General features: G+C 41.3%; 1 protein-coding gene across 6 annotated transcripts in view; it reads left to right on the top strand.

The window, feature by feature from the left end:
• Positions 1–12,836, top strand: part of sdk2b (sidekick cell adhesion molecule 2b) — a 290,162-nt gene that overhangs the window by 240,790 nt on the left and 36,536 nt on the right. For all 6 annotated transcript variants that reach the window (XM_035997326.1, XM_031314962.2, XM_035997327.1 and 3 more), the window contains exons 8-18: positions 13–96; positions 297–491; positions 2,910–3,026; positions 3,313–3,480; positions 3,942–4,044; positions 7,030–7,206; positions 8,398–8,534; positions 9,566–9,713; positions 10,685–10,825; positions 11,226–11,407; positions 12,059–12,174. In XM_035997326.1, the coding sequence (XP_035853219.1) occupies positions 13–96; positions 297–491; positions 2,910–3,026; positions 3,313–3,480; positions 3,942–4,044; positions 7,030–7,206; positions 8,398–8,534; positions 9,566–9,713; positions 10,685–10,825; positions 11,226–11,407; positions 12,059–12,174 (1,568 nt within the window). The remainder of the gene's footprint in view (positions 1–12; positions 97–296; positions 492–2,909; positions 3,027–3,312; positions 3,481–3,941; positions 4,045–7,029; positions 7,207–8,397; positions 8,535–9,565; positions 9,714–10,684; positions 10,826–11,225; positions 11,408–12,058; positions 12,175–12,836) is intronic.

Here is a 12,836-nt window from a genome sequence, read left to right on the forward strand (position 1 = left end):
TTTGTCCCTCAGAACCACCACAGTTTATTAAGGAACCAGAAAAACACATCACAGCTGAGATGGAGAAGGTGGTGGACATTCCCTGTCAGGCACGAGGTGATCAGTGTGTATGAATATGTGTGCATTTTAGTACAAGGATGTCAGAGTATGATTAGTAATCCCTGTCATAAAACAACTTAATTCAACAATTTACTGAAGAAAAAAAATGTATTTATGTGATTTCAAACTGAAGAATGCAATGGAAAAATGAAGCATGACTTGCTGTCTGTCAACCCACTCTCACTCACCCTCTGCAGGAGTGCCCCAGCCAGACATTGTGTGGTACAAGGATGCTTTGCCCATCAACCCAGTGAAGATGCCCAGGTACAGGGTGCTGGTGGGAGGCAGCCTTCAGGTCAACGGCCTCCTCCCTGATGACACCGGGATGTTCCAGTGCTTTGCCAGAAATTCTGCAGGAGAAGTTCAGACCAACACATACCTGGCTGTAACCAGTGAGTGCTCAAGCAGCTCTTGTAATGGTTTTACACAGATAATTACTGCTATTAAAATACAATGTGTTGTGTTAAAACTCAGAATGAGCCATATTTTATAGAATACTGTTAAATCCTTACACAGCTCTCTCAATCCCCTTGTGAAATTCAGAAAAGACCAGGCGTAATTGCTTACAAAAATGGGATCAATTCTAATCTGTAGGGAGAATAGTAGGAGCAATTTAGGGCTTTAAATGGAATTCTGTAGACTCTTCTTCAATAATAACTGCAAATTAGAAGATTAAACAATATCATTTTTCATCAGAATTCAGAAAAATCTGAATAACTTTTTGTGGTCAATCATATTATAATATGTTATTATATTTCTAATAATATTTCAGCCATGCTAGCAGCTCTAGCAATGGGAGTGTCGGACAGTTGGTTCACCCCTGTGTTCCAGACTGAAATATCTTACCCACTATCAAATGGATTGCCATGGAATTTCATTCATGGCAATCCCAGATGTTGTAGCCTACGGTACCTACTACAACACCAAATACCTACAAAACTAAGGACATTTACCATCAGCCTCAATGCTAACATCAGCATGTTATCATAATGTTGTTAGCATTTAGCTCCATGTGTGGGACAGCCTCACAGATCCGTTAGCGGGGTTTTAGGCTCTTGTTATTTAAAAATAAAAAAAATCCTGTCCATCAGCATCAGTTAGAAATGAATAATAATCAATTGTTGTTGTTTTTTTTTTAGCAATTTCACAACTGTCAATCACCTGTGCCAGCAAACTACACATAACAACAATTAGGTGGATGCAGGCGATCAAAACCACAGCAGTAAGAAACAAACAAATCTACCAACACCTGAAACTGCCTATGTATGTCAGCAGAATACAAAATAACTATTCCTACTCATCTTACAAGGACCTGAAATACTACTACATAAACTACTGTGATCAATGCAAGAAACACTCAGCTGGGGACTTCAAATCTGGATGAAAACTGATTGCTCTTTTTTTGCTGAAAACATAGAAAGATTACCATGAGCTTTACCTAGAAGACAAGGACATAGAAAAAGTGAATTGTACTGTAATAACGACATGTCCTTGCGTTTCTAATACAGTTTGTTTCCTAGGAAATATATATATTTTTGGTCTGATAGGAATGTAATAGCGACACAGTAGTGTTATAATAATGTAATCGGGGTGTTGTAGTCAGGTAAATATTGCAAATGATGGGAGTCCAATCAGTCAAGATATCAAGCATCAATAATTGTCTGAACATACAGTATCTTAGAGAAAATGTCTTATTGTGCAGAAACAAACTTCTATCACGTGTTATTTCGTTTTTCAGAAATATGTGAATGTATGTATGTATATTTGTTGCATTCTCTCAGTAGTTAAAACTGTGTTTTAAAATCTCTGGACTTTTCTTAATATATATTATATGACAATAAGCCCAACAATGTTAAGTTTACACTACTACAAAAAAAGACTCAAGCTTAACAGCATGTGTGCTGCCTATCTCTTATCACCTATTTGTCTGTTAATCTGTACATAGATAGAATTTGAAAATCACTGCTAATTTTACTCTCACTGTGCATCTGTTTGGCAGGTTTCTGACATCTAATTTTCTTCACTTTGACTTTGACTTCAGTCCACGTTGCACCTTATCAGAATTCATGACATTCTCTCTCGCTAACTCACCCCTTCCATCCCTATCTCTCTCTCTCCTTCTCTCACTGACACTGTCTCCTCTTCTTCTCTCTCTCTTCTTCATCCAGATCTCATTTTACGTATCAGCTCCCTTTTCCTTAATGCATTCATGTCCCCATTTCTCCTTCTGTCCAACTCCCTGTGTCCTGAGATCAACACTGCTTCATGACAAACTCCCTACTCCCTCTTTGCTCTTTGAAACAGTACAGTTTTATGTCATCCTATAAAAGCTTTGATTTATTGCATGTCACAAAAAGGGATTTAAATTATCTACATATTGCCTTCTCTTTCTGTGACTCTCCCTCTGTAATTTTTCTTCCTCCTCCTTTCTATATCTGCTATCTCTGTGGGTGCAAAAAATAGACCGACAGCAGACAGTTGTGGCACCAAGGTGAATGCTGTTTCAATCCGTAAAGAGTTAGTGGGACAAAGCGTTGACTTAACACTGAGATGCAGCAGGCTAGTGCTCGCTTAAGAAAAACGTTTGAAGAGAGGTTTTGCCATAGACATTTATTCTCTCACCTCTATAACCCTCTTACCTTTTCTCGCCACTGTACTGAGCTCTCTCTTTCTTCCTTATATGTGTGTGTGTGTGTGTGTGTGTGTGTGTGTGTGTGTGTGTGTGTGTGTGTGTGTGTGTGTGTGTGTGTGTGTGTGTGTGTGTGTGTGTGTGTGTGTGTGTGTGTGTGTGTGTTTTTGACTCCCCTCAGGCATTGCCCCGAATATCACGGCCGGACCCTCAGACAGCACTGTGATCGACGGCATGTCAGTCATCCTGCACTGCGAGACCTCTGGAGCTCCGAGACCGGCTATCACTTGGCAGAAAGGTCTCTTTTACCCACATGCACTCTGACACACTTAGGGATTTTGATGTCTGTTATCTATTACACATGGGACCATAGTTTGCCATGGCTCAACAAATAAAGCCTGATTGGATTCCATGTTTGGATCCTAATAGGAGATCAGGGAAACACTGTCCTTTTCTTTTCTCACGATCCCCTGTTCCTGAATGCCTCCTTGTTTCACTCTTCTTCTATTCTGTCTACCATTTCTCTATTTATGTATGGCCTCTCTCATCTGTTTCTTTCTCTTCGACCTCTTCACAAACTTTAGGTGAGCGTGTGTTGGCCAGCGGTTCCGTCCAGCTGCCCAGGTTCACCCTGCTCGAGTCTGGTAGCCTGCTCATCTCCCCCTCACACATCTCAGATGCCGGGACCTACACTTGCATGGCAAGCAACTCCAGGGGCATCGACGAGGCATCTGCTGACCTTGGGGTCTGGGGTGAGTGTGCAGGGTTAGATGGACGAGTCCTTTCACATCCTTTTAAAAAATACACATGCCTGATCTTGTGTGTTTTAAATGCCCAAGATATCCTTCACAAGCATCCATATATGGAAATATATGTGCAAAAACAGAAAAACTAACAGTGGTGGAGTTTTATTGAAAGGCATGTTAAATGAGGTCATGCCAAATGATAATATAGCTCAACTCAATTCCTTCAAATACAAAAGCACTCTTCTGTGCAGGCTTGGAGTTCGAGGTGTTTTTCTACAAGAAACCATCAAGAAACAAAATACCAAACAGCAGCATGTCATTTCAACTGAAATGAGTTTTCTGAAATTTGTTTGTCATGATTTTCTTTTTCTAGTATTCTTTTCAGGAAGGGTATTTTTGTTGCCTGTTTTTTCTTCCCTTATACTTTCCTCATCTCCCTCCCTCTGTCTTCTTCTTTGTCTCCACAGCTCGCACTCGGATTACCTCCCCCCCACAGGACCAGAGTGTTATCAAAGGAACAAAAGCCATTATGACCTGTGGAGTCACACATGACCCCAGTGTGACTGTCAGGTAAGGCAACATTCACAAACATAGAAGTATTAATTAAGTGGAGTTCATTTGTAAAACATTATATGTTGCATTGTTTTAGAAAAGGTGTCATAAAGTGCTTCACAATAAAAGACAAAAGCAATAAAGTAAAAATACAGGCACAATGAAATAGTGAAAAATTAAACAAAGGGAAGTTAAAATTGGTAGGTCTTGAGCTGCCTGCTACATAGGATAAGGCTGGCGTTATCCTATATTTTACTTTTTGTCAACAGATAAAATGACCTAAACCAACAATGTGTTAGTAGGCTAAAGGCCGTTTTATGGTTCTGCGCAGGCTCCACGCAGAGCTTTCGCGTAGCCTACCTAAGTGGCCTGATGTTTATACTTGTGCGCTGGGGTGTGCGTCGAGCCGGCGTGTATGTGTGTGTGTGTGTGTGGGGAGTGTGTTAGAGCGAGGGAGAAGTGAGAGAGTGACGGTGATTAGCTTCAGAGCGAGTACCGACTCTAGAGTCATAGTGAGAGAAACAAAGTGTCTCCCCTGTGTTTTCTGACCAATGTGGGAAATCTTTAGCAGGAAAAGTTAACCCTCTCCTTGATTTCATGTTGTTTATGGAGAAGAAGAACCAGGAAATGAGTCAGGGGAAATGCAACGCTACCAAGCCACGGCCGAGCGACGTGCGTCGCTGCGACGTGTAGTTACATTTTTCGAGAGGTGCACGCATTTCCAGGGCACAGTAGTTTTTTAGCAAATGTTAATCAAGCAAGTGTAAATAGTGCATTTGTTGGGGACTATTTTCAGCCATGTATTACCGCAAATTTGGTGCACTTGTCAGCATTTAGTGCAGCAGCAGGATGATGTATATGGGATTGATTTCACCCCCCAGCGTTTCTCATTGATGTGTTTTTAATCGTTTTTGGACAACAATGAAGCTCTGTGGCGCAGAGGAATACGCTATCTCAGTCTTTGGCTACACAGGCAATACTTGTCAGTAGGATACATTTTTGTTGGTTTCGATCTTTTGATCTTTTCATGGGATTATTTGAAAATACAAACATTATAAAATGTTGCCAGCCTGATACTATATCAGAAGACCACAATTTCCATAGATCAAAAGTCCAAAAAGAATGAATTTCAATGTGAAGGGACCTCAAAGCCATAGTATCCTTTGGTTCAACCAACAAGCCTGTGGGTGACCTGACCATGCAGACACATTTTAAATTGGATTCTGAATTTGATAGGGAGTCACATTTGATAGATGTCACATGAAAACTTTTGAAGGACCTGTTCTAAAGCCTTGTAGCTGCATTGTGGACCACTTGCAAGAGATTTAGGGATGTCTTGCTAAGGCAGCTGAAAAGGGAGTTACAGTAGTCTAGATGGAAAAGTCCATACATGCAAAATCCATTTGCCGTTCTTTTCACATTTCTATGTATTTATCTCCATCAAAGTGAACACCTAATTAAGCACAGTTGTTGAGCCATTTCAACCTACAGATCTGTTAATGAAGATACTTCATCGTTAGTTATTACTTGCTGTATTCTTTTCGAAACCTTTGGTTGTTAATTAGTCATTTACTACCCTGAGCACAAGGTATTTATTATATAACTCTATCGTATTGAATCTTACGTGTTCGGCTGAATGGACAGAAACATATACATGCATGCATTGCAATATAAAGACTAAGCAAACACACAAAGCTTTGTCCCCGATTTGTAACCTAGACATGCGGTTTATACAAAAGCAAACACCTACACATGTGGAAAATGTTTGTTGTCTAATAGTGTGCATGTATGCCATTAGAAGATTGTTGTTCTCACATACCTCCAGCTTACAATTGCATTCCAAATCAGTGCAACACACAACCCTCACAACAGGCATTTACTAAACTCCAAGCTTGTAGCTGACATCAGTAGCAATCAATAGACCATTCTGTCCCTTTCTACTCAGAAAAAAGCCTACATTTGACGCGTCGTTTGAGCTGTGCAGTTTTGATGAGTGAATTCGGCTTTTGAATGCAGCCGTCAGCAACTATGATAGGCATGCAGGGCAGCTCTGATGGCGAGTTTGAAGAGACAGAGAGGAGAAAGATGAAATGCCTCACTAATAACATATTCTTCTCGGATTGTGGAAAAATCAAAGACAAGCAAAACCTCAGTTTACTTATTGCGTCACTGTCACAAAGAGTTAACCTACCATCTAAAGCTGACGTGAATGTGTATATCCTAGTTCACATGCCAGCATATGTGAACTAAACAATGCAAGTCAGGTTCTGGAAATCTGGTTAAAACGATCCTTTGGATTTGTCCATGTATTCAATTGGGCACTAAAGAAATGTTAATTTAAGAATGTGCTTTAACATACTAAGCTAATAAGTCAATAAGCTAAATTTGCCATCAGTTATTCATGCAGTTTTGCCTCATTTTGTGCCGCCTACAAATAATACTTGTTTGTTCAGTTCCACTCGTTGACTCTGTATGCAATCAAGCTACTTCTAAAATTAATTCAACATTCAGTTGGAACACACCTCTTATTTATTTCTGTCTATTATGACTGTTCTTCATGATAACATTTTAGATTTGGGAATTGCAGATTCTGGCTAGAACAATGGCACACGGATGTAGAACAAAGGTTTCCTAGGGGACTACTTTCTGCATGCTATTTGAGATGTTTTCTGTTTAATTAAAGCTTAAAAATTAAGCTGTAGGAGGCTTACCCTCCTTGCCCTGTTTCACGTTGTTTTTGCTTAAGTACGCATTTCCCAAATCTCTAAAACGGAGGTGTTCAGTAAAACTGTATTTTTACTAAAGGGAAAAAACGTGAATAACACCCAGGTTGACAAAAACCACAATTTTCCTTTAAAAGGGACTATTTGGTGCAACTAAACGTTGTCAGTTTGTGTAAACTTATCGACTGATACTGTTGAAAGAATAAAAATGCAGCAGATGGTGATGACGTTAATGACAAAACCAACAACAGGCCCGCTGACTGGTGATTTTGCATTCCAGGCATGTCTGGGAAAAAGATGGCTCGGTGATCAATGTCCAGTCCATCCCCCGCATGCGCCTGGAGGCAGACGGCACCCTGCACATCTCCCAAACCTGGTCAGGTGACATAGGCACATACACGTGCAGAGTGACCTCTGTTGGTGGCAACGACTCCCGCAGCGCACACCTCCGTGTCAGGTAACTACCGTTGCAATTCATCATTTGCCTGGCTTTCTATTTACTGCTTTTCTTTTTTCCTCTCTCTTTCTTGTTTCGTCGGTATTCTCCAGTGCAAAGACACAGGAAGGAACGTGTTCTTTGAAGCAGGACAATGCATACACAGGCACACACATACATGTGCACTAGAGGATGGGCTCGGGTCGGGTTTGGTTACTGCTGGGCCTGGGCCGGGCTTGGACAGAAAAATGTCCTGGCCTGGGCCGGGCTTGGACAGAAAAATGCAGCCCGATCCGCACTCTAATGTGCACACCCTCACAAGTGGCGCCCCCAGAAATCTTTCATAGGGGTAGCCAGATGGCTCACACACATGAAAGTGCCAGACATGCACGCTTTCCACTAGCAACCTTTTACTGCCATTCTGCCTGTTCTTATTGACACCTCTGCCTCATTTCCACTTCCTCCTCACCTCTCTTGTCCTCATTCTCACCCGACATACTTTCAGCCCCAGGGGACCACTGTGAGACTGCACACTCACACTCACACAAACACTTCTGTATTGTTTTTGTCATCTCAAATCTTCTCTTTCTCCAAATCTATTCCTGCTGTGGTTGTACTTTGACACAGTGCACAGTGCATCACTGCAGCAAGGGTAAATTGAATATGAATGAGACATCTAACTTTCTGTTTGCCAAACTGATGGACTGACTGACTGATTGTTTGTGTCTTTCTTTGTCCCGATATCAGCCGTCTCGTTGGCTGGCTACCTTTTGACTGAGTTACTGCCTGTATTCCTTCATGGCTATAAGGTTTATCTATCAATCTGTCTGCGCTTATCTGAATTTATGGCTGAATGAATTAATGATCCCCAGCTTTGGCCTCATTTATTTCTGTCTTTGTCTGTGCATTTTCTTCCTATCTGTCATCTTATGCCTTTCAATCCATCCCACCCACCCCCTGGTGATATCTATCTTCTTTTGTTTGCCTGTGTGTCCATCATGACAAGGAACCGTCTTTGCTGTCTTGTCTTGCCACATTTCATCACCTGTCTAACTGATATCTTTGTAGTAAAACATTCAGCTTTACTTCAGATTTGTACAAGAGACGTTCAGAGAAGACAGAAATGCTCTGTAACTCTCTGTCCCTGCGGAGGATTTGCTGTGATAGGACAGATTCTTTTATTTATCGAAGTTGTCCTGATGTTCCCTGCAGGCAGCTGCCCCATGCCCCAGAGAACCCTACGGCTATGCTAAGCACATCTGAAAAAAGAGCCATCGACCTGGCCTGGGCCAAGCCTTTTGATGGCAACAGTCCCCTCATACGCTACATCCTGGCGGTTTCTGAGAACAGTAAGTCACAAAATATCTAGTCTTTTCCAGTCATACATCAAATTGTATCCATCTCTACCTTCTGTGCTTTGTACCATTTGTTTAAAAACTATAAATTGTATATGATGAGTTAGGTCTGGGGGAGAGAGAACTCAGCTCTTGTGATCAACATTGCAGCGAGTGAAAAAGATGTTAAACGTTGCTTGTTTAGATTTTTTATTTCCATGCAGCCAGGCTTCAATGATGTCAATGTGTTCCCAAGGAGCTTAACTGCAAAGCAAATACATCAAAGAACTTGAAAAATAATTTAAAAGCATAATCAATAAGACTGATTAAGAATGTCCATCATTGCCTTTAATCTCAAGTTGGACGTGTAAGCTACTCTGCATTCTGTCACTTTACAGCTCTGCATGTAACAAGTGCAGTATGTAGAGCTGGGCAATATGGAGAAAATCTAATATATTTTTGAACAAATACATCAATATCGATATTGTAGGGTTAAAACATATTAACACAATGAGATATTTGATAAATAATCACCAATAATGTGGATACAATGACAAAGTGGGTAAAGGCAAATAATAAAACAGCTAGTATGTCTGGTAAGTTCAGAAAATTACATCTGTAATGCAGCCTCTAAAACCAGGAAAAGACAACACTTATCCAAAATTGAAGATGATATCTAGCCTCATATATCGATGTCGATATAATATCGATATATTGCCCAGCCCTACAAGTATGTTAATCTTAAATGGATAAACTGAAAACTGTGTTGGGCTTAAATCTGCAGCACGTTGTGCCTTTGCTTCCTTTTTTCAGCATGACTTGTTTCATTTGATGAATTTGAATTTTAAATTGTGACCTGCCGTGACAAAATGATTGCAGGCATGAAGAGAAAATCCCTTCTGAATATTAGTGAAATTGCTAGAAATGTTTGACTCCTTCCTTACAAAGTTTTACATTTTATGGGATGTTAAGGTGAATGGTTAGCATAATGAACAAGAAATGTGTACGTGTGGAACAAGGTGTTAAACTAGATTTTCTTTGTCTAGACGCTCCCTGGGCTATCCTGCTGGCCAATATTGAGCCGGAGTCCACAGCAGTGACGGTCAATGGCTTGATCCCTGCGCGCTCCTATCAGTTCCGCCTCTGTGCCGTTAATGATGTGGGGAAGGGGCAGTTCAGCAAGGAGACGGAGCGGTGAGCTAAAGACAGATCCTATAACTATTCCTACCTCTCCACATCAACAATGTAACTATTTGTTTGTCCCTTTTATCCGGGTTTTACAAAATAGAGACATACAAAATGCCAGTATACAGAGGTTCACAGTACAGTAGGGGGGGCTTCAAGCTATACTTTTCCATACAATTTTCCAAGGATATTTTAATTATAAAAAAAATGTCCTTTATGGTACTGTCATTTAATTGGCAATAACAATGATACATCTTAGAAATGTCAGAAAACAAGAACCTGCTGAATTTTCTTGCTGTTAGTATATAGTACATTGTGCTCAATAAATCAGTGTCCTAGACAACCAGTTTGACTTCAGTCAAGAGTCAGTGAAGAAGGATATATGTGTAAGCCTACCAAAGCGGATACACACACAAACATGCACAAACACCTGTAAACACACGTTCACACACATTCTGAAAGCCGCAGGAGGGATTAAGGTTTGAGGCGACATTAGGTTTGGCCTCTCTGCAGCCTCAAGCACTCATTTCTCCCTCTATCCCTCCCTCCCTTCCTTCCTTGCTCCCTCCACTAGTCTGTCACACTCTCTCATGCTGCCAGCTCCCTAGCCAGAAGAGAGCCACGGGGGGGCTCCGTCTGTGTGTTGCAGGGGGAGCTGGCGCTCTGTGACGCCATTTGGTACTTAGTCACCGCCACTGATCTCACTCCCATCTCTCATATGCATCTTCTCCCTAGACACTCGTGGTGTTTTGTCAGGGTAAATATTTAGGTGGCTGAATTAAACTGATATTTAGCTTTAAATAGACATGCTTACTGTCTGTTACATTACTACAAAGCTTTATGCTTTTAGTTTTAAATAAACTAAAGCTGTGTTCAAGATGATTTCAGAAAGAAAATGTCTTTTAATAATATTTCTCAATGCCCTCTCCATATCTCTGCATGTATGTTTTTTTGTTTGTGTGTGTGTGTGTGTCCTGCAGTGTCTCTCTCCCAGAGGAGCCCCCCAGTGCTCCTCCTCAAAACGTCATTGCTAGCGGCCGGACCAACCAGTCCATCATGATCCAGTGGCAGCCTCCATTGGAAAGCCACCAGAACGGCATACTAAGGGGCTACACCATCCGGTAAGTTCTCATCTGCTTATCATGGCCATGTTATTTTTAGTTGATTTCATTTTTAATTTGTGACATTGAGAATTTAGGATTTGCCTGTATTTCCTGTAAACATGTAGTTTGGTTTTCTCTCAGGCTTTTTATTCATTACATCCAAATGAAACAGCAGGTGTTTTTCAGACAACAGTCAGTGCTGTCAGTGGTTTTTAATTGCTTGTTTGCTAGTGCTTTGTCTCCCCCTAGCAGGGAGTCTAGTGCACTGGCACAAGCAACAAAGCACCGTAATGAACTCTCTTTATCATATATGTCACATGTCATATTCAGGGTGCAAACAACACAGCAAACGTAGGTTTCTCATGGTTTTAAGTAGTGGCAAAGTCCAGTATTTAACATTCATGAATGTGTATGCCAGGTACCGTCTGACTGGGCTGCCTGTGGACTACCAGATGAAGAACATTTCCAGTCCTGATGTGACTAACATGCTGCTGGAGGACCTCATCATCTGGACTAACTATGAGATTGAGGTTGCTGCCTACAATGGGGCTGGTTTGGGCACTTTTAGCCATAAAGTCACTGAGTGGACTCTGCAGGGAGGTGAGCACTCAAATCATCAATGTTATTGATCCAAGACCAAAGCTGATATGCTGACAATTTTCTTTAATTATTGAATTTAATTTGAATGTTTGAATGTGTCATTTTCAATGACTCTGCATTCCTATGTGTTAATTTTAAGCAAGCTTCTCTTTTAAGCATGGTGATTATTCGTGATGAATAAGACTGGGATGCAACATACTGCAAGTGCAGTGTTGTTATAATGCATAAATCCTTTTCTAGTTAGCATTACATTTTATTTGCTCTGACTGAAATCATCTACTAAAAGCCATTGCTGATGGATGTTCAACGGCATTAAGCATTGATTCTTCTTTGTAAGGACCACACAAAGGTGTTGCATCCACCCTGAAATCCATAAGCAGCTCACACAGTCACAAACAAACCCACAGAGAGCCCTGGTATTAGGTGTTAGTGTCATCAGAAAGAGAGTGATGGCGGTATCTGCCCTGACCTGTGCAGCAGCAATCAATACTGACATCAAAATAGATGCAGGCAGACTTCCAGCAGACAACCGAAATGTGCTCTCACACCTCTATTTTTTGTCTTCCCACCTCTCCTTTTTCCTCCTCCTTCTTTTTTTTCCCCTTCCGCCCTCTGTTCCCCCCTTTTTCTTTTTCTCCTCGTCCATCCCAGTACCCACCATTGCCCCCGGCAACGTGCAGGCCGAGTCGGTCAACTCGACAACTATCCGTTTTACGTGGACAGCCCCTAACCCTCAGTTCATCAACGGCATCAACCAGGGCTACAAGGTCAGTAGCTGCCGCGGTGCCGTCCCCACCAGCAATCACGTCCATTGACAGAACTGTCAGAGCTGAACTTGTAGTATCACATGTCCTGTGTAGCAAGAGGGAGAGAAGAGCCAAGGGGCAAAAGATATTTGGTGCCATCTTGAACGATGGACTTTCTTCACCCATTTGTCAGTCGCCGGTCATTCTCTTTATCTTTGCAACCATTTTTCATGTTTTCTTGTGAAGCTGTGTGCACGTCATGATGAATGTCTTCATTATTTTGTCATGGGCTCTTGAATATAGTCCATCTCTCTGTCTCTTGTGTATACTCCACTGAAACAAACGTTAGCCCACAGGGAGTCATAAAGCCACAGCAATAGTGTAGTTCAATTTTTCCTTTGAATCTGTTACGACTTATTAATGTCATTGGTTTTTTTTTATCCTGCCTTTTTGTCTGTCTGTTTAATAGCGCTCCACATGTCTTACTCAGCTGGGTGGAGGGGGTCACTGTACAAACCCAAATCTGAATTTGAAATAACAGATTTGTCTCCAGGGAGAGACTTAAGCAGCAGTGAGAAAAATGGAGTAGAAGAGTGTAAAAGGTAATAGAAAGGGAGGCAAAGGAAGACTTTCAGGGAGAATTTGAAAAAGACAGATAGAGAGAAAAAAGAGAGAGTGGCAGA

The sequence above is a fragment of the Sander lucioperca genome, chromosome 22 (genome assembly GCF_008315115.2).
Source record: "Sander lucioperca isolate FBNREF2018 chromosome 22, SLUC_FBN_1.2, whole genome shotgun sequence".
Classification (NCBI taxonomy): Eukaryota; Metazoa; Chordata; class Actinopteri; order Perciformes; family Percidae; genus Sander; species Sander lucioperca.